The sequence below is a fragment of the Betta splendens genome, chromosome 13 (genome assembly GCF_900634795.4).
Source record: "Betta splendens chromosome 13, fBetSpl5.4, whole genome shotgun sequence".
In the NCBI taxonomy this organism is placed as follows: Eukaryota; Metazoa; Chordata; class Actinopteri; order Anabantiformes; family Osphronemidae; genus Betta; species Betta splendens.
The window spans coordinates 6,279,867-6,307,593 of NC_040893.2; the positions used below are offsets into that span (position 1 = coordinate 6,279,867).

General features: G+C 40.9%; 3 protein-coding genes across 3 annotated transcripts; all 3 read right to left on the reverse strand.

Moving 5' to 3' along the window:
• Positions 1-6,520: 6,520 nt before the first annotated feature.
• On the reverse strand, positions 6,521-8,968 carry LOC114868196 (extracellular calcium-sensing receptor-like). The gene is made up of 4 exons (XM_055514133.1): positions 8,213-8,968; positions 7,873-8,091; positions 7,628-7,721; positions 6,521-7,473 (listed from the first exon to the last, which is right to left on the reverse strand). The coding sequence occupies exons 1-4, from the start codon at positions 8,966-8,968 to the stop codon at positions 6,575-6,577; spliced, it is 1,968 nt and encodes a 655-aa protein (XP_055370108.1). The 3' UTR covers positions 6,521-6,574.
• Positions 8,969-13,728: 4,760 nt separating this feature from the next.
• Positions 13,729-18,867, reverse strand: LOC114868530 (extracellular calcium-sensing receptor-like). The gene is made up of 7 exons (XM_055514134.1): positions 18,640-18,867; positions 17,575-17,732; positions 17,175-17,331; positions 16,476-17,045; positions 15,988-16,110; positions 15,488-15,611; positions 13,729-15,357 (listed from the first exon to the last, which is right to left on the reverse strand). Exons 1-7 carry the CDS (start codon positions 18,865-18,867, stop codon positions 14,459-14,461), a joined length of 2,259 nt encoding a protein of 752 aa, XP_055370109.1. The 3' UTR covers positions 13,729-14,458.
• A 231-nt stretch (positions 18,868-19,098) lies between these two features.
• Positions 19,099-27,712, reverse strand: LOC114868198 (extracellular calcium-sensing receptor-like). The gene is made up of 7 exons (XM_055514135.1): positions 27,624-27,712; positions 27,225-27,510; positions 26,261-27,082; positions 25,938-26,159; positions 25,724-25,847; positions 24,655-25,553; positions 19,099-19,269 (listed from the first exon to the last, which is right to left on the reverse strand). Exons 1-7 carry the CDS (start codon positions 27,710-27,712, stop codon positions 19,099-19,101), a joined length of 2,613 nt encoding a protein of 870 aa, XP_055370110.1.
• Positions 27,713-27,727: the final 15 nt, after the last annotated feature.

Here is a 27,727-nt window from a genome sequence, read left to right on the forward strand (position 1 = left end):
GTGCTGGGATCTTGATCAGTGGGCTTCGGTCCATCTGTTCCCGAGAAAGATTTGTCAGTTCCTGCTCACTCAGTTCCGCCACGGGCTCCTGACTTCCTGAAGAGCCGCATTTGTCTTCTCCTGGCTTAGAATTCGCTGCTCCTGTGCCTGGAGGGTGGAATGCAGGGACTTGACGCTGGCTGGGTCCATTCTTGGCCAGAATGTTCTGTCAGGGCAGTAATGTGACGGACCTACAGTACATGCACAGCTCAAGACGGCAGGTACTGTAAGTAAAAGGGAGATTTTAATAACTAGACAGATCCGTAATACAGGCAATGGTCAAGGCACAGTACAGGCAAGGTATAAGCAGGAGGACATTAAAAAACAGGCACAAGATTGAGAAGTCACCCAGGCAATCACGCAGTAACAGGGAGTAGCAGGGCTTTAAGTTTTAAGCAGGAGGTGTCAGAAAGGTTATCACAGAAAATGTACCACAGGGATAACTGACTTGTTGCGACCAAACGTTCATAGCGACGCCGCTTTTTGATCCTTCGATGTCGGCTCTTTCTATCATTGTGAAGCAGAATTGACCAAGCGTTGAATTGTTCACCCACTGATAGGGAACGTGAGCTAGGATTAGACTGTCGTGAGACAGGTTAGTTTTACCCTACTGATGATGTGTTGTAGCAATACCAGATCTCTTTATAGCAGAACCACACTTCTCATCTAGTTAAACACCGATAACAATTCAATGGTTTAAAACGGAATCTCCTGGCCCAAGCTTGTAATTGCTTGGTGCAGCAGGACAAATCATGTGAGAACATCAGCTAGATATGAGGAAACAGCGCTTATTCTCAGCCAAAGCGGTAAAAATTACTGGATTCATGGTGGTCTTTATGGTGGGCGGAAATATAACCCTAACAAAATAAGATGTTACAATTGGCATGAAAACTGGTATTTTCGATGTATAATAATAAGTGTGCATCCACCATATGTGCAGCTTTATTAGCAGCATCCTCGCAACATTGCCTAACATGTGGAATGCTTGATCTCCAAGGGGTTGAAGCAGGTTAAAGGCTTGATTGCCATTATGCAGGGCGGACTTGGAACAACCAGTCATAATAAATTCATGTTTCAGGTAGGACTCCTTGTATTGTCTGTTAAATGCAGATTTATTTTTATTTGTAGTCATTGGCTCTTTTTCTGCCTTACTGGCTCTTTTACGCTGCGCAAAGAAACGTTAGTCGTGGGGGGTTTAATTTAGCGGTAATGTGCTACCAACCGGAGCAGCCTGTTTAAAAGGTAGGGGGTGTAAGTCAGACACATGACCGGACAAGCGTCTGAACATGTGTCAAGACCAAGTCGTAGGCGGATTTAGCTAAGAGATTCTAATAACACTGGACAGCAATTTTTCACAAAAGTCATGTTACTGACATAAAATTAGCAATTTGTTATCAGTTTCTATTTGTTCAATACAAATATAACAGTCAAATTGCAATATTAGTTCTAGTTTTTGTCCAGCAATAGTTAGTGAGCATTGTAGTGGACCATTTTCCCTGGTATCTTTGTTCCATTGTTGCTATATCTTGATGAAAACGTGTGTGGTGTTCATCACACAAAAGTCCAGATAGGAATGAAGAAAGTGGATCTTTAGAGACATATTGCATCCAAGTTTCTGATACTGCACAATCATGTCTTCTCCTAGTTCCTTGTAATTTTCTGCTCTGGCATTACCCAGAAAGTGTATAGATACAAGGGGAAAAGCATTCAACGCTTGTTTCACACTCTCTCGAATCTGTGGTCCCACAAAAACTCCCTCTTTAAACTTTGCTTCGCTGAATCCAGGAAATTTTTCCTGCAGGTATTGGAAAGCTGGCGAAGTCTAGTCTAATGCTTTTACAAAGTTCTTCATCAAACCTAGTTTGATGTGAGGTGGTGATAGCAGGATTTTACTGTATGAGCCTTGACCAGAGCTGGGCGCTGGATATTCTTCTGTGCAACTCTAACATTTTGTCCGGGAGTCAATACCTTTTGCAGGTATTGCAATTCTCTTGCTGGGCTATCCCACAAACATAAGAAACACATGTATTTTGCATATCCCTACTACCTTCAAATCACCACAAAGGTGCCAGCTGTACTTGATGTAATCAATGGAATTCAGTAGCTGCTTTAGGTTATCATATGTCTCTTTCATGTGCACAGCATGGGCTACTGGAATAAATGGAAGACAATTTCCATTGTGCAAAAGTACAACCTTAAGACTCAGTTTCGAAGAGTCTATAAATAGTCTCTATTCTTGTGGGTCATGAGTAATTTTTAAGGCATTCATGAGGCCATCAGTATCGGAACAGAATACCACATTACTCTCCTGTCTGAAGAAAGTTGGTGGTGCTTTCGATATGAAGTAATTGTGACATCTTCTTCCAGAAAATTCCATTCTTGGAGTCTTGATCCTAGCAATTCTGCCTTGTTCTTGGATAAGTCCAAATCACGAACCAGGTCACTTAGTTTTTCCTGTGTTATTCTGTGCGGGGTTGATGATGCAACACAGTAAAAATCTGGATCACTGCTTGCTGACTACCTAGGAGAAGAACAGGCTAACCCTTGTCCTCATCAGATGAATCAAGAGAATATTCTCCCGGCGGGAATAGGAAGTCCCTCACCATATGGAACTGGTCTCAATGCAGATGGAATGTTTGGGTAGACTATGCTCGACTTCTTTTGCTTTGTTATTCATAAGATGAGATTGAAGCAACAGTTTTTGAAAACCAAAGTTTTTATTAAGTTATTATTTGGCTCAATTCTCGAGCTATAAAGGTTAAAGTTCAAGTTATAAATCTTGGTGTCAAAATTGACCTGATCTTAATAAACTACAACACAGCCATAATGAAATCAGCATTCTATCATCTCAAGCAAATACCAAGACTTGCAGTAGAGAACTCATGTCCAGACAAGACGTAGACACACTCATTCATCCTTTCTTTATGTTCACTATGGACAAACACAATTACTTTAATTATAGCAGAGGAAAAGAGGGGACCAAACAGTAATACTGGCTTTAACTCGCTTTATTTGCTTAAAACAGAACGTTGACTAAGCTCAAAGGTCCCACAAATTCGGGGACCCTGGGACTTGTAGTTTTTTTTAATGATGTATAAATATCTTTGACATACATCAAACACAGCCCCAGTAATAAACAAAAATACCTATACGCGATAGCGCCACCTAGGTCAGCCGGGGGGGCACTGGCTACGCATTTCTGGCTCTGCCGCTACGAAACTTTATGCAACATGAATACCTACGGCTCAAATGAAAGCTAAGATTCTAACGAAACTAGCCATGTGCGACATGCCATGGTACACAATGCAGATATGTGCCAGAGATCGTCAGTAAGTATCTGAAGGCTTCGAATTTAGTTTCATTTTCGCCTCACATTTTGCAGTATAAAGTCCAAAATAATGGCGAACCAATCCCAGTTTCCGTTTAAACTACTTCCTGGGTCACTAACCAATCAAGCTAAACATTGATGTCCTTCCGTAGAGCCAGGCTAAAGCTTATTACCGTCAGGTAATTTGCTCCAGTAAATTTTGTCGGCGTTTGGCTCGGTCTCATTGGCTGCCAGCTCTGTCAATCACGCGTTGGCTGGTACAGCGTGATTGGTTAGACTCTAACGCGTCTAAAGAGACCTCATTGGCTGGAATCCGAGCCTCTTCTGGTGTGTGACGTTCCTAGGCAACGGCGCTCAACCAACTCCTCCAACCTGGTCTCTATGTCTACCTTATATTAGGTAAGGTATTTAAGTTTTTTTGTAGATTAAATGCAGTAATTTAATTGCAAAAACAATTAGATATGTACTGATAAAACACATTTTCTTCAAACTAATCATTTTTATAGGTATAAAAATGGAAAATATTATGGGTTTTACCTCTTAGAAAATTACATGACTTGTCTACTAAAGACCTTTGTCATTTGTTTCTGCTTAGTGTTATAATATTTTTTTCTTTGTTGAGATTATGTTAATACATTGTCATGACATTCCCTTTGGTTAACACAGGACATCTGCCTTTTTTAGTTAACACAGCACTCATACTTTTAGTTAACACAGGACTGCAAATCAAGACTTTGACTTTACTTGACTTAAAAATCTAAGTTGATGTCATCAGTAATTTTTTAGAAAACTGAAAACCATTTGTGGTCTTAGTTTTATATATTTTATACAATATCCCGTGTTACTGTAGTCCAGACGTTATCACAGGTTGAAAACAGTACAATTGGTTTGTGGCAGCCCAGCCACACAGCACCAGTCCGTTTGAAAGGAGCGAGTTGTCTTCTATCCCATAGTTTGAAGCAAACCTCTAAGCTCCGGGGTTGGTTTTCCATCAGTTATGAGCTTTTGTTTGGCCTAAAGTCCAGTTTTGAAAATGTTGAGACACCTTATATAATTCTCTTCCATCTTGAGAGTTGGAAAATAAGCTAACTGAGTTCGTTTGCTAACTCACTGGAGCAGCGCCAACGTCACTAGTGTAAAGAGGTGCCTGACAAAAAAAAAAAAGTAGCAGCCAAGCACCTGTCTGCTTTCTGCTTTCGTATAGGCTATTTCCTGTCTTGCCTCATTTCAAGTTTTCTTTGCCCGTTTTTGCGCGATCAAGGAAGTAATTATGTTAAACACACATCAATAAATGCATTAATGAGCTTGTAGAAAGTGACGGTAAAGAACAAATCTGCATTTTGTTGGTGCCAAGCTCTGAAACAGGAAGCAATCGCTCCACGTGTTAACCCATGGTTGGGTTGGGAGCTGGAGCCCTGGGCTGAGGCTCGGCTCATTGATGCCTCTTCTCGCGTTTCTGCCCTTATTAGGGTCATAAATGGGCATATTCAGTAATTTTACTTGTGGAATTGTTAAGAAATGTTGAAAAATGTAGAGGAAATACATTTATAGCACAGATCAGTGGACAGATATTGATTCCTATTTTATGTTATTATGTATTCATATTATGGTATTTTGTCAGGCGAGGTTAGGCCCTGCCTCCCCTGCCTACCCTGACCGCATGTCACGGGTTTCAGGCAACATTAGCTTAAACTGTTTTGCACAAAGTCTTAAGTATTTTAAATGCTCTGCCTTCCCGACTGGTCCTCATGTAATACACTGCTGATGTCAGCTTACTTGAGTGACTGCGTGACAGTAGTATTACATTGCATCAGAAAATGAAGCAATCAGCTCTGGATGATGTAAGCATGGTGGCATTATGCAATGCAATGCAATATTACGTCATTCTAGGCTCACACTGTATTTAGAATGTTGTTGCCATCCTACTGGATAAATTTAGATGTTGAAACTGTACAATATGAAATACTTTCAAAACGAGAGCCAATTATTTTTTTTTATGGTTATATTCGTGTTCAGCACACCAAAACACTACACAGTCAGTAATAATTTATAATAATTTCCTTGATGATCAGTGTAATTTTCCAAAATACCATCATTTAGAATCACACATTAAAATAAAATGGAAATAATGTAAGGTTTCGTTCACGGGCCGGTACCAATTGACCCAGAGACCGGTACTGGTTAGTGGCCCGGGGTTGGGGATCACTGAGTTAGACTACTTCAATAAAATAATTATTAATGCTAGTCAGTCATTTCAGTCATAATCAGTTTCGTTGGCGACTTTCTAATGAATCAAAAATCATAATTTTGTTCGGGGCTCTAACTTAAAAAGAAGTTACAAAAATTAAAAATAAAAGATAGAGAAAATTGATGCATCTTAAGGATAAGAAAGAGGAAGTTAAGTAGGTCAGAGAGAGATGGAATTACACTAGAAAAGAGTTTGTCACTTCAGGGGCATCACTGAACTAGAGAGGAGGGGTGTGTGTGCAGGACCTTGAGAAAGAAGTTCGCCCTTCTCTTTATTCAAAGTGATCCTAAAATTTGGACTGAACTATATTATAATACTATTATATATTCCCTCTTTTCATCAAGCTCAAAGTTCCACCACACCATGACACAATAACATTTTACAATAAATATATCATTCAAATCAATGTGAAGGATAATTTAAAGTCACAACCAATTGAAGCATATTGTCTACTGAATACAACAGTGTCAGTTTCACAAAACCTGAAGGTTCTGGTGTGGCCAGTTCAGAACTTCGGGTCTGAATGAGAGTTTTTTCCTTTTTATTAGTAAGCATGCATTCCACGTTTCACGACTGTTATCTGTGGTGCTTGGTGTAGCCTGAGGAGGGGGTTTTGAAAGAATTATGGAGACAGTCTTGGAGTCTGATTACTGATAACAAAGAGGGGGGTTCTATTAAGATTTGAACGAGTGTCAAAGTAAATATATCCATGGCTTTTTGATGTTGCACTTAGAGTTATGGAACCATATGTTTGGTGTTGTTTTAAGCAACAGGCCTGTTGTAGGATAAAAGCATCCCTGTTCATCCTCATTTGGGGAGTGTCTCACAAGAAAACAATGTTTTAGTAGAAGAGTTAACATCACCTTCTGTCCAGTATGTTGACTGTGATTTGTGGACCTCTGGATGCTACATTACTAATTACTACTACATTACTACTAATAAAAAAATAAACTAGTACTTTAGAACTTTCCCATAATGTGTCTTTTGGTGTTTTTCTTTGGTTTGATAAAAATAATGTGGCATTTAGGTACAAAGATGCAAATTAATAAGCCAAATGCTGAAGTCAAAATTGCAAATGTTTCAGCAGCTACAGTGAACTTTCCTGGAGAGCTGATGTAGGCTGGGATGAAGGTGATCCACACTGCGCAGAATATCAGCATACTAAATGTTATGAACTTAGCCTCATTAAAGTTATTAGGCAACTTTCTAGCTAGAAATGCCAGAACTAAACATGTTATTGCCAGCAGTCCTATGTAGCCCAGCACTGCGTAGAAAGCTGCCTCAGAGCCTGGGTTACATTCTAAAACAATATTCTTATTGTTGTATCTGAAAACCATGTCTGGGAAAGGTGGGTTCAGCCTAAGCCACAATACACAGATGATTATCTGGATCACAGTGCAGGAGCAAACGATGATCCTTTGCTGTGAGGGACCAAACTTAGTTGCAGCTTTGTTGCCTGGAAATGTGGCTTTGAAAGCTGTGACAACAACAATAGTTTTTCCCAAGACACTGGAAATACAAAGGGCAAAGGTCACACCAAATGCTGTGTGGCGTAGCATGCATGTCCAGACTGTGGGTCTGCCAATGAAAGTGAGAGGACTTAGAAAACACAGCAAGAGAGAGAACAACAGGAAACAGCTCAGCTCAGAGTTGCTGGCCTTAATCACAGGGGTTTCTCTGTAGCGGATATAAACCATCAACGTGGCCAGTGACAGAGAGGCTCCTAGCAGTGATACCACTGTGACTGCTATTCCTATGGGTTCCCGGTATGTCAGGAACTCAATGGTTTTAGGAATACACTCATCCTTCCTGTCATTTGACCAGTATTCCCTTGGACAGGGGGAGCACTCTGCTGCACCTGATGCGGAGAAACACAAAGATTAAGTTTTACTTCATGTTTATCAATGTCTGTTAAATCTATCCACTATATGTTTAGTTTAGTACTGAACGTCAAACAAGGTTTTAATGCAGCTTTATGTTACCTGTTGAATTAGTTATAGTTCCATCATCACATGGGACACAGTCAAAACAACAGGAGGGGTTTCCTTTAATTTGAGCTTTTCTGGTTCCTATTGGACAAACATTAGAGCACGAGGATGTTGGAACCTGAAAATAAAATTAATAAAAATATTTCATTTAAGAGTATAACAAGTTTTACTCGAGATGGCAACTTTTATTTACTTTTTATTTTTATTTATTTATACATTTATTTATTTATTTAACTCTTTAATATAATAAAAAGTTGTATAGTTACCACGTTTCCTGTCCTCCACGCTATGTCCTCCTCGTCAACCTCTAACTTATAAACACCATTAACAAAAGAAGAATAATGACCCACTGTAACATGCTGCACCTTTCCGTTAATCAGCTGCCAGTTAATTAGGTCATAATAAGGTGGAGGGTTTCCATTTTTATCAAAGAAGATGCTATCTCCAAACTGATTTGTGAAATTCAACATTTGCAACTGTTCAGTGACCTGACAAAAGAATATAGGTCATGTTAGATATTCCTAATTGCTTATACTAAGTAACTACTTAAAATAAACAGGTGTTTCATATACTGTAAAGGAGATAGATTATACTAATCTATTTTCTCACCTGTTTAGTCTGAAGCTCTGATAAATTCAAACAAGGCTTCACAGTTTTTATTCCAACTGGTTGGCAGAATAGCAGCTGATGTAGAGCATGTGCAATTGCATAAACTGCTTTATGCACATTATAAGGGTCTCTGAGCTCTGTTACATCAAAGAACATATCCTGAAAATTTATTGTCTCATTACCTTTGCATAATTTACCTATTGACTCAATATCAATTTGCTCCCCAGGTAAAACAGGTCTACATCCAACCATAATCTCCCAGAAATCTCTCACAAAAGCTGCATTTGGATCCTTGTAAGGACTTATGCTTGTAAGAATGGGTTTCAGGTTCAACATAGCAGCCTTTTGACCCACAAACCCAAGGGTTCCAGCAAAAGACTGGTACATTTCCACAGATGAAGGTCGAGCTGCTGTTACCCAGGAATGTGTAGCAAGCCACTGAATCCCTGTTATGTTTTGTTTCACTATCTCTCTCATCAAAGGGAAGAAGTCACCTTCAGCAGCAAAACCCAAAATGACTTTGACAGTAGACTGTTTGATCATTTCTACAACGTGCAGAAGTTTATCAATGGTATATGTACGTAGAATTGTTCCAACAAAGGCAATGCAGACCCCAAATGTTTTAACTTCTTCAGTAAATGCTTGTAACCCATTTCGGCCAAAGTCATTGTCTGATTGTATGGCTCCAATCCATTGCCAACCAAAATGATTGACCAATGCTGCCAAAGCTTTTGCCTGGAAATAATCACTGGGCATTGTCCGAAAAAAGGTAGGATATTTTATTCTGTCACTGAGGCAGGCACATCCTGAGATATAACTTATCTGAAAGACAAAATCAATACAAGACGTGCAAGAAACCAATCAGTTAAGATATAAATAGTTTTTTCTCAGATATTTTTCTGAATCTTACAATTGGCAGCTGAAAAGGCCCAAGAGTTGCAGCCACAGCTATAGACTGGGATGATCCTGCCTCTGCTATGAGAGCAGAGATAGCTGGAGAACATGGGGAAGTTGAGGTGATCTCCTTTAGTTCACTTGCCAGAGTTAGAGCAGCAAGCAAAGCACTTGTAGGAGATGCACATGAGCTAAGAATCCTGTAGCCAAGAGATATATTTGGCAGGAGAACAGGGTCTCTGTTAATTTCTTCAATAGCAAGCATCATCACATGGGTCCAACGGAAAGATCGAAGGTCAAATCTGAAAGGTTGTTGTTATTGAAATACATTTAAATATAAATAGCCACTTATGTACATGTAAACTTGTATGTTTGAAACGTAGATCCTAACATTTTGTACATGTTAAAACTTACCCTTCACATTTCATGTCAGGTGGCTTCTTTTCAAATGTTGAAGTTGTGAATATCTCCTTGAGGAAAACTGGAAAAATTCCCCCAATCATTATGTCTCCCTGTTTAAAACAGCCTGGCATGTTAAATCTGCCAAATTGCTCACAGCCACAGACTGTGTTCAAGCAGAAAACAGGCAAACACTGGAGAAAAACATAACAGTAAGAAAAATCCCTCTGCATGTTTAAAGTGATGGGAACACAGATTGAGGGCAAAATGCTGTTCCTATAAATGATTCACTCATTTCCCAAAGGGCAGAGCGATGAAAGATTAATTCTACTAGTGCACCTAGAGCAGGGGTTGGCAACCCAAAACACCCAAAGAGCCATTTTGAATTTTTTCATGCAAAAAAACAAACACCAGGAGCCGCACGGGAGGACATTACGCTGAACTTCTGAACATACCCCCACTCCCAGGGATGATTGCGCTTTCAGTGGTGTGATGGTTGGGGCCAGTGAGTATAATGTTATTTTGCCGCAGTGACAGCGGGATCGAATCCTATTAATATTTTGCTAATTTCACAATATTGGGAACATTCAACAGTTACAGTAGGTTTAAACCTGGAAAAGACTCAAACAACAGGATGCAGGGGTGTAACATTTTATATTTTATTAAGATCGTAGCAATTAACAGCAGACTTCTTCGGTCCTCATTCTCTTTCAGCTACTTCCGTAACTAGAATACAAGCAATGATCAACTCGCTGTTCCTGCTTCAAACAACTGCCCTAACTAAGAGCATCCAGTGCACATTCATAAGTCGGTCATCAGTCAATCTGGAAACGCGTTCATCTTTAACCCTGGGAGTGGTGAGGACACATTAGGCATGTAAACTGGGGTGGAGCGCGACAGCAGCAGCTACTGCGATGTGATTTTGAGCAAATAAATTTTTATTTTAAATAAATTTCAGTTTATTTTTCCAAGGCACGTGGAGCCGCAGTATAAGGATGAAAGAGCTGTATGTGTTTCCAGAGCCGCGGGTTGCCAATCCCTGACCTAGAGGGATCATGTACAGCTGAAAGAGCAGTGGGCCAAAAATCTAACCATGTGTCTTGGCTATTTGCACAGATTTATGGCCAGGAATGAAAAACGCATATTGCAAGTCCTCGTTTTCTGGTGTGATTCAAACAAATTTATGACCATCTCTGATCATCTGAAACTTTTTTTAAATCTGTGAACAAAACTTCTCTGAGATCAAGCAACATCAGAGTGATATCTTCAGATCCTCAGTGTTATCATTGTCATTCAACCTGTTCATAGGAGCACTTTCTGTGAAGATCTCATAAGAATCACAAATTGACTAGTTTGCTATTTGCACTCGCTTGTTTGGCTTACGGCATACTGTTTGTCAATGTGCTTCTTTACTAGACACATAGAGTATTTTGTAAAAATATTAAATTCTTAGTGTTCAGCATTATGTCAAGAGAGAGCCTTTTCTTTGCAGGGAAAAAATGCAAATCAGAGGCTAAACCTGCAACCCTTTTGCATTCACAATGGTGATGTCATGACCATCTACCTAATACTTTATGTGTGAGACAGATGGGACCATGAGGTTGAGCACATACAGTTGAAACCAGAAGTTTACATACACTACATAAAACACACGTTTTTTTCCTCACTGTCAGACATGAAATAAAAGTAAACTTTCCCTGTTTTAGGTCAATTACAATTATTTCTATTTGCTAAATGTCAGAATAATGAGACAAGTTTTTTTTTTAATTAATTTTATCAAAGTCAAAAGTTTACATACATACATTTCATTAGTATGGTGGTACTACTGCCTTTAAACTGCAGTACTTAAGTCAAACGTCTTGGATATCCTTCCACAAGCCCACAAGAGTTGGTAGGAATTTTGGCCCATTCCTCCTGACAGAACTGGTGTAACTGAGTCAAGTTTGTAGGTCGCCAAAACATTGACTTTGTTATCGTTAAGACACTTTGTAACCAGTTTGGCAGTATGCTTCGGGTCATTATCCATTTGGAAGATCCATTTGCGCCCAAGCTTCAACTTTCTGGCCGATGTCTTCAGATGTTGCTTCAATATTTCCACATATTGTTCTTTCCTCATGATGCCATCTTTTTTGTAAAGTGCACCAGTCCTCCAGCAGCAAAACAACCCCACAACATGTTGCTACCACCCCCATGTTTCACAGTTCAAATGGTGTTCTGAGGCCTGCAGGCTTCCACCCTTTTCCTCCATACATAATGATGGTCATTTTGGCCGAACAGTTTGATTTTAGTTTCGTCAGACCACAACACATCTCCAAAAATTTAAGTCTTTACCCTTGTGTGCATTCGCAAACTGTAATCTGGTTTTCTGTTTCTTTTGGAGTAATAGCTTCTTCCTGGCAGAGTAGCCCTTCAGCCTATGTCTGTACAGTACTCGTTTCACTGTTGATAATGACACATTCTTACCATCTTCAGCCAGCATCTTCACAACATATTTTGCCTTCGTCTATGGGTTGTTCTGGACATATCGGACCAAAGTACGTTCATGTCTGTAACTCAGAACCCATCTCCTTCCTGAGCGATACGATGGCTGGACGTTCCAATGATGTTTATACTTGCGTACAATTGTCTGAACAGATTAACGTAGCACCTTCAGGCATCTGGAAATTGCACCGAAGGATGAACCAGACTTGTGCAAATCCACAATTATCTTTCTAATATCTTGACTGATTTCATTTGACTTTCCCAAACAAGCAATTGTTTGACTTGAAAACTTTTGACTTTAATAAAAGTAATAAAGAATTGTCTAAAAAAAAACTAGTCTCATTATTCTGACATTTAGCAAATAGAAATAACTTTGTTGTAGTTGACCTAAAACAGGGAAAGTTTATTTTTATCTCACGTCTGACAGTGAGGAAAAAAAGCAGTGTTTTTATGTATCGTATGTAAACTTCTGTTTTCAACTGTAGTTATGTATGAGTATGGGGTGCCAAATGTAAAAGTAGAACCTATAACTAGTTTTCTCACATTTAACTAAATGACACAACATGTTTTCTCACATTTAGTTAAATGTGCAAAAGTCTAAATGTAAATGTTAAATATAAATGTAAATGTTAAATATAAATGTAAATGTTAAATGTTAAATCTAAATGTTAAATGTTAAATATAAATGTTAAATGTTAAATGTAAATGTTAAATGTTAAATGTTAAATCTAAATGTTAAATGTTAAATGTAAATGTTAAATGTAAATGTTAAATGTTAAATGTTAAATCTAAATGTTAAATGTTAAATGTAAATGTTAAATGTTAAATGTAAATGTTAAATGTAAATGTTAAATGTTGGCCGAGCGTAAAACTGAATATTCATGAATGGGCAAGACTCCATCCCTACCCTCAAACAGCGCTGGTCTCAGATCAGAGACGCGAACTCAAACACGTCAAACAGTACGCATAGCTCCGCCCACATCTGACTCTGGATCGGTGCACGAAAATACTGGAGAGAAGCCTGAAGTCGAAGCCATCATGGCCGCCAGCTCCGACTCCCTCCCGTTGGGGGAGATTGAACGGGCTGTAACGGCAGGTGTGCGGGCTGAGGCTCCGCTTCAAACTGCCGTTCTGTCGTAAACACCATTAATGAGTAGTCAAGTAGGTTTAAAAAGAATATTTCTGTGGCGCCGGTGGAGAATTAGTTGGCTAACTATACTAGCTAGCCGAAGTTACGTCCAGGCTAAAAACAAAAGTTTCCAGATCAGATGTGGGCGGGGTTTGCGCGCACTGTTTGAGGTGATTGAGTTTGCGTCTCTGATCTGAGACCAGCGCTGTTTGAGGGTAGGGATGGAGTCTACTTGCCCATTCATGAATATTCAGTTTTACGCTCGGCCAACATTTAACATTTACATTTAACATTTAACATTTACATTTAACATTTAACATTTAACATTTACATTTAACATTTACATTTAACATTTAGCATTTAACATTTACATTTAACATTTAACATTTACATTTAACATTTACATTTAACATTTACATTTAACATTTACATTTAACATTTAACATTTGCATTTAACATTTAACATTTACATTTAACATTTACATTTAACATTTAACATTTACATTTAGACTTTTGCACATTTAACTAAATGTGAGAAAACATGTTGTGTCATTTAGTTAAATGTGAGAAAACTAGTTATAGGTGCTCCTTTTACATTTGGCACCCCATATATGAGGTGTGTTTTTGTTTCTGGAGGTAAAGGTGGTGGAAACGAGACTTGTGCTCACATACAGAAGTTAGAAACTCAGGAAAACAAATGAGATGACAGAACAATAAATGACAAACATCTGAAAGCTGATTTTATCACAGCATGAAATCAATATAATCTTTGCTACTTTTTACTCTCTCTGCTTAGCTGCCGGTGCCTTCCATTTGTTTCTGGTATGAGGAATGAAGAAAATTGTAAACTCTCTTTCTGCTTTCTGATCAGGCTGTTGTGCTCCACTCTGGAATGCCTATGTTTATTCCGTGGTTATTAACTCTTCACTGAACTTCTATGATCAGCAGGTGAAAACAAAAGAAAAGGAAAATTTAGACCTGGGTTTCTTACCATAAAAAATGCAATACATTTTAGCAACCATTCAGCCCTTTGAATATTTAGGTAAGGGGGACAATGAATTTCTAGGAAACGAGGCATCACTGAAGTTCTTCTGCATCTCATCCAAAACTGGGTCAGTGTTCTAGAGTGAAATATTTTCGCACCTCAGTGTAAGTTTAGATGAGGTTTCCCTGAACCTTCTCTCAAGTTTATAATAGTTTGTTCTCAGCATATAGAGGATTAACTTATTCTTATTAATATTAGTAAGCTATATTAGTAAGATCTCCTCTACTCAGTCGTAATTTTCTAATTAGTTTTACCTTTAATTAATTGTAATTATAAGAACCTACAATTAATAACATGTTTATGTTCTGATTTTTCCCATGACTTGTCTCTTGGTATTTTTCTCTGGTTTGATCAATATAATGTAACATTTAGGTGCAAATATGCAAATTAATAAGCCAAGTGCTGAAGCCAAAATTGCAAATGTTTCAGCAGCTACAGTGAACTTCCCTGGAGAGCTGATGTAGACTGGAATGAAGGTGATCCAGACAGCGCAGAATATAAGCATACTAAATGTGATGAACTTAGCCTCATTAAAGTTATCAGGCAACTTTCTAGCTAGAAATGCCAGAACTAAACATGTTATTGCCAGGAGTCCTATGTAGCCCAGCACCGCATAGAAAGCTGCCTCGGAGCCTGGGTTACATTCTAAAACAATCTTCTTATTGCTGTATCTAAAAACCATGTCTGGGAAAGGTGGGTTCAGTCTAAGCCACAATACACAGATGATTATCTGGATCACAGTGCAGGAGCAAACGATGATCCTTTGCTGTGAGGGACCAAACTTTGTTGCTGCGTTGTTGCCTGGAAATGTGGCTTTGAAAGCTGTGACAACAACAATAGTTTTTCCCAAGACACTGGAAATACAAAGGGCAAAGGTCACGCCAAACGCTGTGTGGCGTAGCATGCATGTCCAGACCGTAGGTCTGCCAATGAAAGTGAGAGGACTGAGAAAACACAGCAAGAGAGAGAACAACAGGAAACAGCTCAGCTCAGAGTTGCTGGCCTTAATCACAGGAGTTTCTCTGTAGCGGATATAAACCATCAATGTGGCCAGTGACAAACCAGATCCTACTAGAGAAACCACTGTGACTGCTATTCCTATGGGCTCCTGGTATGTCAGGAACTCAGTGGTTTTAGGAATACACGTATCCTTTCTGTCATTAGACCAGTATTCCTGTGGACAGGGGGAGCACTCTGCTGCACCTGATGCGGAGAAACACAAAGATTGAGTTTTACTTCATGTTTATCAATGTCTGTTAAATCTGTCCACTATATGTTTAGTTTAGTACTGAACGTCAAACAAGGTTTTAATGCAGCTTTATGTTACCTGTTGAATTAGTTATTGTTCCATCATCACATGGGACACAGTCAAAACAACAGGTGGGTCTTCCTTTAATTTGAGCTTTTCTAGTTCCTGTTGGACAAACACTGGAGCACAAGGATGTTGGAACCTGAAAATAAAATCAAAAGTACAATGTTTTACTTTTGTAATGCCCTTTATTAAAACACAAGGACTATTTAAACATTAACCCAAATCCACCAACTACTATGATCAATCAAATAGTACAAATATAGAGCAATTGTCACCTTAATTTCTGTTTGAAACTGATCTTAAAGTTACATTTATGATATAGAGTTGCTTTATAATATTGTTCTGGTGTACCTTACTGTATATGTACCCTAAATGTAATAAAAAAAGATCTTGAATGATAAAGTTGTGATAATTACTATTTTTCCTGTCCTCCAAACAATATCTTCTTTGTGGATGAGAAGCTCATAAGCACTGTTGGCAACAGAGGCAAAACGACCCACAGTAACATGCTGCACCTGCCCATTGGTCAGCTGCCAGTTAATCAGGTCATAATAGGCTGGTGGGTTACCATTCTCATCAAAGAAGACATTATCTCCAAACTGATTCATAAAATGTACTCTTCGTAACTGTTCCGTAACCTGAGAAGGAATACAAATCATGCTACTGTAAACAGTCATAATTGTTCAAATTAATAAAGTGTTAGGATCTTTCATGTAAATGAGATTTATTATACTAGTGTGTATTTATTTCTCACCTGATTAATCTGAATTTCTGATATAGTCAAACAAGGTTTTACTGGTTTTTCTCCAACTGGTTGGCAGAATAGCAGCTGGTGTAGAGCATGTGCAATGGCATAAACTGCTTTATACACATTATAGGGTTCTCTGAGCTCAGTCACATTGAAAAATGTACCCTCAAAATTTACTGACTCGTTACCTGTACATATTTTATATGTCACATTTAACTCAATGTTCTCCCCAGGTAAAACAGGTCTACAACCAACCATAATCTCCCAGAAATCCCTCACAAAAGCACTTGGATCCTTATATGGACTAATGTTTGTGAGAAATGGTTTTAGTGTTGGAATAGCCATCTTCCGACCTACAAACCCTAGAGCTCCACCAAATGCCTGGTACATTTCTGGTGTAGAAGGTCGAGCTGCTGTTATCCAGGCATCACTCGAAAGCCACTGAATCCCTGTTATGTTCTGCTTCACTATCTCCGTCATCAAATAATAGAAGTCACCCTCAGGAACATAAGCCAGAATGACTTTGACAGTTGACTGTTTGATAATTTCCACAACATTCAAAGTTTTCTCCAAAGAATATGTACGGAGAAACTTAGCAACAAATGCAATACAGACCCCGAACTTTTTAACTTCTTCAGTGAACCCATGTATCCCATTCTGGCCGTAGTCATTGTCTGACTGTATGATTCCGATCCACTGCCAGTCAAAATGCCTCATTAGTGCTGCCAAAGCTTTTGCCTGGAAAGAGTCACTGGAGACTGTTCGAAAAAAGGTAGGATATTTGACTCTGTCACTGAGACAGGCACATGCAGAGAAGTAACTCACCTAAAGGGCAAATGGACAACAAAACAACACAGGAGATGACAACAATCAACTATCAGTACAATACATAAATGTTCATATAACAGTTAAGCCATAAAGTATCTTAATCACTTCTTTTTTTTTCTGTCTTACTATGGGCAGTTGAAAAGGTCCAAGAGTTCCAGCCACAGCTATAGACTGAGATGATCCTGACTCTGCTATCAGGGCAGAAACAGCTGGAGGACAATGTGAAATGGAGCTGAGGTCTTCTAATCCACTAGCCAGGGCTAGAGCAGCCTGTAAAGCACTTCTAGAAGTTGAACAAGAGCTAAGGATCCTATATCCAAGTGATATGTTTGGCAAGAGAGCAGGATTGTTGTTTACTTCTTCAATTGAAAATATCATCACTTGCATCCATCGAAATGATCGTAGGTCAAATCTTAACAAAAAAGGTTGCAGTGATTGAAATTATAAGCAAAATGGATTTTCTGCTGTTCAGGACCATATAGTAGTATATTTGTAGAAGAATAGCAGATACACAGAAGACACTTACCCTTCACATACTACACTGTCAGGTGGCTTTGTCTCATATGTGGAAATGTTGATAACTTCTTTAAAATAAACAGGAAAAATTCCTCCCAACATGATGTCTCCCTCTTTAAATAAACTAGGCATCTTAGTATTGCCAAAGTAGTCACAGGTGAAAGCTGTCTTCAGGCAGAGAACAGATAAACAAAAGAGAATAACGAAGATCCCTGAACGTCTTCCCTGCATTGTCTTAAAGACACAAGAATGAAAACCTTATAACAAGTCTGTATGTCACTAGGCACGTACTACAGTAGGTATGCAGATATGCTCTCTTCATTAAAAGCACATAAAAGCACTGGTGCGCGTGCGCACACACACACACACACACACACACACACACACACACACACACACACACACACACACACTTCGGTGTTTTGAGAGGTTGATAACAAAGGTTCTTTTCTCTTGCTCAAATTCATCACACTCTTAGTTATTAACGCTCACTTACATGTTCATTTTCAGTTATTCATTTCCATCTACATACATATGTTCAGATAGATGCTGAGGATGATACTAGAGCAAGCAAGCAAATAAAACTATTTTAAAATCAATTTGTGAATAAACCAGAAGTGATGTCAAGGTCGGAGTAATCTAGTCTAGTTGATTTGTCCCAGGTCAACCTGAAATTTTGGGCCATCACTAGGTCCAAACAACATGAGCTCAGTTTTTTTTCACCATGGTACTTTTTGCTGTGCAGAGTCAAGCCTGATGTATCTAACATTTCTTGTTCAGTCATTTTTTTATTGTTTCATTTGCATGATTTGCAGGAACTGATGCATTCTAAAAACGTGCTTTATCAGCAGCTCCGCAGTCTCCTTAGCCGAGGGTAGCTTAACCAGATAAACTACGTGAACTATCTTAGAAAATTGGTCCACAATTGTTAAAATGACAGTCATGCCCCTGGATTCGGGCAGGCCGGTCACAAAGTCAGGTGCCACATGAGACCAGGGGCATGAAGGTACATGCATGCCCGCACGTACCTGTTTACATCAACTTGGACTGACAGCCACCAGTATCACTGCATAACCATGGCGAGCGTCTGTGACACGCCTGGGTGGTACGCCAGCCACGAGGCATGCCCCCACTTCAGCACCTGCCGTCTCAGGCACCCGGGCACGTACAGGCACTGGTCCGGCACCCCTGCCAGCACCAGCTGCGTGTGGCGGAACGTCCTCACCCGTATCTCCAAGTCCCACCGTACTTCTCCCACCACCAGCCGTGGGAGGGTGGTGTTTTCCCCCTGATCTTCATTCATCCTCGAACTGCCAAGACAGAGCATCGGGCTTGACGTTCTGTACCCCTGGTCTGTAAGATAACGAAAAATTAAAACGGGTAAAAAACAGTGCCCTACGCTACTTGCGGGCATTCAGCCTGCATTCAGTCTTTACGTATTCTAGATTTCGGTGATCTGTCCACACGATAAAAGGCTGTTGACCCCCCTCCAGCCAATGTAGCACTCTTACAGCGCCAGCTTGGTGGCTAGCAGCTACCGGTTTGCCACGTCATAATTCTGCTCCGCTGCTGAGAACCGCTTGGAGAAGAAGACGCACGGGTGCACCTTCCAGTCATCAGCCTGCTGCTGGGACAGGACAGCACCCGCTCCTGAACTCGGCGCATCCACCTCCAAAACAAACGGTTGGTTGTAGACCTGTTTTACCTGGGGAGAACATTGAGTTAAATGTGACATATGAAATATGTACAGGTAACGAGACAGTAAATTTTGAGGCAGTCACAGGATGGGGACCGACATGAACAGCTTCCCAAGCCGGTTGAATGCAGACCTGTAGTCGATACATGGTCTCAATCCGCCGTCCTTAGACACTTAGACTCAGATTATTACAGTTTTACAGTCACGTGATCGCAGAAATGCACAGTGATAAGATCGTGTTGAGGCCTGTGGTGGCTTGCATGCTTAATGTTGTACTATTGCCACCTATCGTAACCTAACTTAATGGGTCTTAAAAAGTTCTTTAAAAAAGGTTATGAATTTCTGCAAACGTGTGCGATTCGCAACTTGGCTTGCAACTCTAGAACTGCCCTTGTGGTTCTGTGGTGTTGGGGTGGAGGTGGAATGAAGAATAAATCAGAGCACTGGGAACGCAGAAACGGAGAAAACTGACTGGACAACACTAGCCGCTGTGAACGTGATGTTACCAGGGTAGCAACTGGTCAAGATTGACAACTTGACAATCTGGCAACTTGCCTGTAGTCACTGCACGTATAAATGTAATTCCACCTGATGATCTGATCAGAAGACCGTGTGCAATTTGAGTATATGACAGGTTCCGGACCAATCCTAGAAACAGAACACACTACACACCCACACATATAAACACACAGACCCACTGGGAAGCAGTCCATGAGATAAACACAACTTTTACGTTTACGTTGCTTAAAACAACACTTCCATATTCACCCCATAGTCTATTTTGTCTATGTCAATGTAAGCAAAAATGTAATTATCCTCGTTAACGCAAGACTTCATGACGATAATGTGTGTTAACACAGTTTTTTTTTATTATAAATATTTCCAAAGTCTGTTTGTCACTGGCTGTGAATACTCATTCAGACAAACAATGGGTCACAGGAGGAGCAGGCTGTTTATCAGTACTGGTCTGACATATGCTTCTCAACCAATCAGAGCCTTTGGGTGCGAGCCTAAGGCAGCTGCAGCAGTCCCTGCACTGGAGCGGAATAGAACTGGCGGATAAATTGAAAAAGGTAAAGGCGTCTTACAGAATCAGAATCAGAAAAGCTTTATTGCCAGGTCCTGTAGAGAGAACTTTACAGAGCTAGGAATTTGTCTTGGCAGGTGGTGCATCACAACATACATACAAACATGACATAACAAACATGACCTGCACATGAAGGATAGATTAAAGTAATTTGTAGCCACGGCAAAGCTGATCCTGATTAAGTTAAATCATCATAGTACTTCGAGTCTGAAGTATCACCTAAATGCAATGCATACCATACAGTAGATGCCAACAAATCACCCACCTAAACAAACAGTGAAAGGAGTCTTCGGCATACTAAATTGAATGTAACAGGAAGGAGAAGTATAAACAAAAGTAACAAATGCCATAGCTAAGTTGTTAGCTACAAACTGCAGGCCGATTAGAGTTGGAAGATGTTGTCTGAGGAACGTTAGAATCTGAAATAAGAATCTGAAATTAGAATCGTAACAAATGACGGCACTTGTGAGCCTCCCTCATGACGCACCATCGCAGAAAAATTACGAGTTGCATATATATAATTCATTCATTTTTGAATGCTTCTCATTTTTATGCGTTAATCGCAGTTAATTGCAGAAAACTCAAGCAGATAACACGATTAAGGATTTTAACTGCTGCCCAGCACTAGTAATTATCAGTTAGGGTACTGCTAATATAAGTGTGTATATGTGTGTGTGTGTGTGTGTGTGTGTGTGTGTGTGTGTGTGTGTGTGTGTGTATGTGTGTGTGTGTGATGAGACCACCCGCGTGGGGTGAGAAGGGAGTTTATATATATATATATATATATATATATATATATATATATATATATATATATATATATATATATATATATATATATATATATATCCCCGGTTCGAATCCCCGTTAGGGCGAATAGGCATCCAGTGTGGGTCCTTGGGCAAGACCCTTCAAACTACCGCCTACCTCATATCATGAGAGACAATGAACCACATGAGATACCGGCTCAGACGTCGCCCGGTCTAACAAGGTCTGCGTCAGGTGTTGGGGAACCAGAGCACCTTGGCGAGAAGTGGGCTACTGGAACAAGAAAGAAATGGCTGAGATGCGAGAACAAGGCTCTGTTGGAATGCTACTACTCAAGTAACCCTAGTCAGAGGGGTTACATGCAAAGAATGTGCGGTGAATGGGAACGGAGAAACCCACATTCAAGGCTGACGGCGAAGCAACTAGTAGCTCAGTGTTCCAACATCCACAAACGGCAACTGCTATCACAACTTGAGATTGACGAGATACAACACAAATGCTACGGCAAGGGGGAGCCAGGACGCCAGGTCAGAGGGGAGGTTTCACCATCTCCCCAACCAGAAATTGGGTATGAAGCCCCAATAAGCACAGATACGCTGAGCGAGGCAGCAACTGACCTGAAAGATAAGATCATGGCGAGATTGAACAGGCAACCCCGAACCCCACTACAACGGCTAAGTGAAGTACCATCAGAAAGTCTCATGGAAGATGTGAATGCAGCATTGAGAGCGATCCCTACCACAACAATCACAGAAACCAATGAGCTGGTATACGCTTCAGCATCAGTGATCCTAGAGGTGCTTGGCTATAAGAGCAACCATGGGAGCCATGAGAAACAATACCCACCATGGAAACGACGGTTGGAGGCAAAAATCAAGGCAGCTCGGAGGGAAGTGAGCCAAATGACAGAGGCCCAGAGAGGTGCAATGAAAAGACCAAGGCCTAAGAGGTACAGCCAGATGACCATACCTGAAGCACTCGAAACTGCCAAGCAAAGGCTACAAGCCTTGGCCAGCCGCCTAAAGAGATACACCAGAGACAACGAAGCCAGACGAATAAACCGGCTGTTCGCAACACAACCTGCGAAAGTGTACTCTCAATGGCAGGGTAATAACAACAGAGCAGACCCACCAAGGCTGGAAACTGAACAGTACTGGAAAGGGATATGGGAGAGGGAGGCATCACACAACAGCAATGCACAGTGGCTGGTGGATCTGAGGGAAGACCACAGCAACCTCCCTGAACAGAATCCAGTGACTATCACAGTGGCAGACATCCAACAAAGAGTCTCAGGTATGAAAAACTGGACAGCACCTGGCCCTGACATGATCCACGCCTACTGGCTAAAGAAGCTCACTGCAATCCATGAGCGCCTGGCAGCACAAATGAACCAGCTGCTAAGGGATGGGACTCACCCTGAATGGCTGACCGAAGGGCGAACGATCCTGATAATGAAGGATCCCTCAAAGGGTACAGTCCCATCCAACTACCGGCCAATAACCTGTCTCTCCACAACATGGAAGCTCATGTCAGGCATCATCGCAGCTAAGATAAGTGGGCACATGAGTCAATACATGAGCGAAGCACAGAAGGGCATTGGTAAGGATACCAGAGGAGCCAAACACCAACTCCTGGTAGACAGAACAGTCGCCCAAGACTGCCGAATGCGACACACCAACCTGTGCACAGCCTGGATCGACTACAAGAAAGCCTATGACTCAATGCCACACACATGGATCACTGAATGCTTGGAGCTGTACAACATCAACAGAACTCTAAGGGCCTTCATTGCAAACTCGATGAGGTTGTGGAGAACCACCCTTGAAGCCAATGGGAAGCCACTTGCCCAAGTATCCATCAAATGTGGCATATACCAAGGAGATGCACTGTCCCCACTGCTGTTCTGCATAGGTCTGAACCCCCTCAGCCAAATAATAAACAAGACTGGCTATGGATACCGACTCCGGAACGGGGCCACCATAAGTCACCTCCTCTACATGGATGACATCAAGCTGTACGCCAAGAGTGAGCGAGACATCGACTCGCTGATCCACACCACCAGGATCTACAGCTCAGACATCGGGATGTCATTCGGACTCGAGAAATGTGGGAGGATGGTGACAAAGAGAGGCAAGGTAATCCACACAGAAGGGGTCTCACTCCCAGAAGGAACAATAGCAGACATTGAGGACAATTACAAGTACCTTGGAATACCACAGGCAAACGGCAACCTTGAACAGGCAACAAGGAATGCGGCAACAGCCAAATACCTCCAACGAGTAAGGCAAGTCCTAAGAAGCCAGCTCAATGGCAAGAACAAATCCCGGGCAATAAACAGCTACGCCCTGCCAGTGATCAGATACCCTGCGGGAATAATAAGGTGGCCAAAGGAAGAGATACAGACCACAGATGTTAAGACACGAAAGCTCCTCACCATGCATGGAGGGTTCCACCCCAAATCCAGCACCCTGAGACTGTACGCTAGCCGCAAGGAAGGAGGCCGAGGACTAGTGAGCGTGAGAGCCACTATCCAGGATGAAACATCCAAGATCCATAAGTACATCAAGGATAAGGCCCCGACAGATGACGTGCTGAGTGAATGTCTCAGGCAGTGGAGAACAGAGGATGAGATGCTGGAAGAGGGACCATCATGGGAGGACAAGCCCTTGCACGGAATGTACCACCGGAACATAACTGAAGTGGCTGATCTCAACAAATCCTACCAATGGCTTGAAAGGGCTGGGCTGAAGGACAGCACAGAGGCACTCATCCTGGCTGCACAGGAGCAGGCCCTGAGCACCAGAGCCATAGAAGCCCAGATCTACCACACCAGACAAGACCCAAGGTGTAGACTGTGCAAAGAGGCCCCAGAGACGGTCCAGCACATAACTGCAGGGTGTAAGATGCTGGCAGGCAAAGCATACATGGAACGCCATAACCAAGTGGCTGGCATAGTATACAGGAACATCTGCGCAGAGTATGGACTGCAAACCCCAAGGTCAAAGTGGGAAACACCTCCCAAGGTGGTAGAGAACGAGCGAGCCAAGATCCTGTGGGACTTCCAGATCCAGACTGACAGAATGGTAATGGCGAACCAACCAGACATTGTGGTGGTGGATAAAGAGCAGAGGAAAGCCGTAGTGGTGGATGTGGCAATACCAAGCGATGGCAACATCAGGAAAAAGGAACATGAGAAACTAGAGAAATACCAAGGGCTCAGAGAAGAACTGGAGAAGGCTTGGAAGGTGAAGGCCACAGTGGTGCCTGTGGTGATCGGAGCACTAGGGGCTGTGACCCCCAAACTGGAGGAGTGGCTACGACAGATCCCTGGAAAAACATCCGAAATCTCAGTCCAGAAAAGTGCAGTCCTAGGAACAGCAAGGATACTGCGCAGAACCCTCAAGCTCCCTGGCCTCTGGTAGAGGACCCGAGCTTGGAAAGTGGATGAGACCACCCGCGGAGGGTGAGAATAGAGTGTATATAAATAATTACTGTACACTACAAAAGTAATTAATTAAGTAATGTCATAATTTTTTTACCAAAACCTTTCCCATAATGTGTCTCTTAGTATTTTTCTCTGGTTTAATGAAAATAATGTGGCATTTTGGTAAAAATATGCAGATTAATAAGCCAAATGCTGAAGCCAAAATTGCAAATGTTTCAGCAGCTACAGTGAACTTTCCTGGAGAGCTGATGTAGGCTGGGATGAAGGTGATCCACACAGCGCAGAAAATCAGCATACTGAACGTAATGAACTTAGCCTCATTAAAGTTATTAGGCAACTTTCTAGCTAGAAATGCCAGAACTAAACATGTTATTGCCAGCAGTCCTATGTAGCCCAGCACTGCGTAGAAAGCTGCCTCAGAGCCTGGGTTACATTCCAAAACAATCTTCTTATTGCTGTATCTTAAAACCATGTCTGGGAAAGGTGGGTTCAGCCTAAGCCACAATACACAGATGATTATCTGGATCACAGTGCAGGAGCAAACGATGATCCTTTGCTGTGAGGGACCAAACTTAGTTGCAGCTTTGTTGCCTGGAAATGTGGCTTTGAAAGCTGTGACAACAACAATAGTTTTTCCCAAGACACTGGAAATACAAAGGGCAAAGGTCACACCAAATGCTGTGTGACGTAGCATGCATGTCCAGACCGTAGGTCTGCCAATGAAAGTGAGAGGACAGAGAAAACACAGCAAGAGAGAGAACAACAGGAAACAGCTCAGCTCAGAGTTGCTGGCCTTAATCACAGGGGTTTCTCTGTAGCGGATATAAACCATCAACGTGGCCAGTGACAGAGAGGCTCCTAGCAGAGATACCACTGTGACTGCTATTCCTATGGGCTCCTGGTATGTCAGGAACTCAATGGTTTTAGGAATACACTCATCCTTCCTCTTATTAGACCAGTATTCCTGTGGACAGGGTGAGCACTCTGCTGCACCTGATGAAGAGAGACACACATTGCCATTAAGAATCTAGAAGAATTAAAATGAATTTATATTTAAATATCTATTCGTCTTGTCTGTCTCAATATAATGTAATGATTTAAAATAAATTGCAACAATGTATGTTGTGAATTTTCTTTGTCTTTTGTATACAGGGTTGTGATACCTCTTGATTTTGCTACAGTTCCATCAGCACATGGGATGCATTCAAAGCAGCAGTTGGGTTTTCCCTTAATTTGAGATATTCTGGTACCTACTGGACAAATGTCAGAACAAATGGACTTTGGAACCTGAAAAATAAAAATAAAACCAAATGAGCAATTTTCTAAAACAAAGCTTTACTAAAACAATTTCAAGGTATGGAAAGAAAATATGATTACAGTTTTTCCTGTCCTCCACAAAATGTCTTCATCTTGGATCCTAAGCTCATAACCACCATCAGCAACAGGGGCATAATGACCCACTGTAACACGTTGAACCCTTGTGTTAATCAGCTGCCAGTTAATCAGGTCATAATACGCTGGTGGGTCACCATTCTCATCAAAGAAGACATTATCTCCAAACTGATTTTTGAAATTCACCTTTTGTAACTGTTCAGTAACCTAAGAGAAGATAATATTCCATGTTATATATTCCTTAATGTTGATACAAACTAAATATTTTCTATAATATATTTCTTTTTGTACAACTTTGGAATTCTCACCTGTTTAGGCTGAAGTTCTGATATATTTAAACAAAGCTTTACTGCTTTTTCTGCAGCTGGTTTGCAGAATAGCAGCTGATGTAGAGCATGAGCAATCACATAAACTGCTTTATACACATTATATGGGTCTCTGAGTTCTGTTACATTAAAGAACGTATGCTGGGAATCTGTTGTCTCATTGCCTGAGCATATTTTGTACGTCACATTCAACTCAATGTTCTCCCCAGGTAAAACAGGTCTACAACCAACCATAATCTCCCAGAAATCTCTTACAAAAGCTTTACTTGGATCCTTATAGGGACTAATGCTTGTGAGAAATGGTTTTAAATTTGGAATAGCTGTCTTCTTACCCAAAAATGCCAGGGCTCCATCTAAAGCATGGTAAATTTTGAGTGTGGAGGGTTCAGGTGGTGTAACCCAGTCATCAGTAGAAAGCCACTGAATTCCTGTTATGTTGTGTTTCACTAGCTCTTTCATCAAAGGATAAAAGTCACCTTCAGTTGCAAATGCCAGAATGACTTTGACAGTTGACTGTTTGATCATTTCCACAACATTTAGAATTTTATCCAGAGAGTATGTACGTAGGATTGTTCCAACAAATGCAATACAGACCCCAAACTTTTTAACTTCTTCAGTAAAAGCCAGGATCCCGTTCCGACCATAGTCATTATCTGACTGTATGGCTCCAATCCACTGCCAGCCAAAATGACTGACCAATGCTGCTAAAGCTTTAGCTTCAAAGTAGTCACTTGGGAGAGTTCGAAAAAAAGTTGGATATTTGACTTTGTCACTAAGACAGGCACAGGATGAGAAGTAGCTTACCTATAAAAAATGACACAACATTTTTTTAAATACAACTGAAAAGCATGACAATTCACAAAAGGTTTACACATCACTTACATAATCTCTAATAATCTCTAATAAACATACTCTTTATAATTTATTCTATCTGTCTTTCTCTTACTACTGGCAGTTTAAATGGTCCAAGAGCTCCAGCCACAGCTATAGACTGAGATGATCCTGACTCTGCTATGAGGGCAGAAATAGCTGGTGGACAAGGGTAGGTTGAGTTGATTTCTTCTAATCCACTAGCCAAAGCTAGAGCAGCATGTAAAGCACTTGTAGGAGATGAACAAGAGCTAAGGATCCTGTAGCCAAGCGATATGTTTGGTAAGAGAGTAGGATCCTTGTTAATTTCATCAATAGCAAAAATCATCACATTGGTCCAAAGGAAAGACCGAAGGTCGAGTCTAAAAGAGGGTGATTGAAATAAGTTGTATATTTCATGTTGTTCATATCCATATAACAAGAAGCTCATAATTAAGTACAGTAAAGGAATGAGATGCACAGAGGTAAATCTTACCCTTCACATCCTACCCCAGGTGGCTTCTTCTCAAACGTGGAAGTGGTCACTATCTCTCTGATAAAAAGAGGGAAAATTCCTCCGATCATTATGTCTCCCTGTTT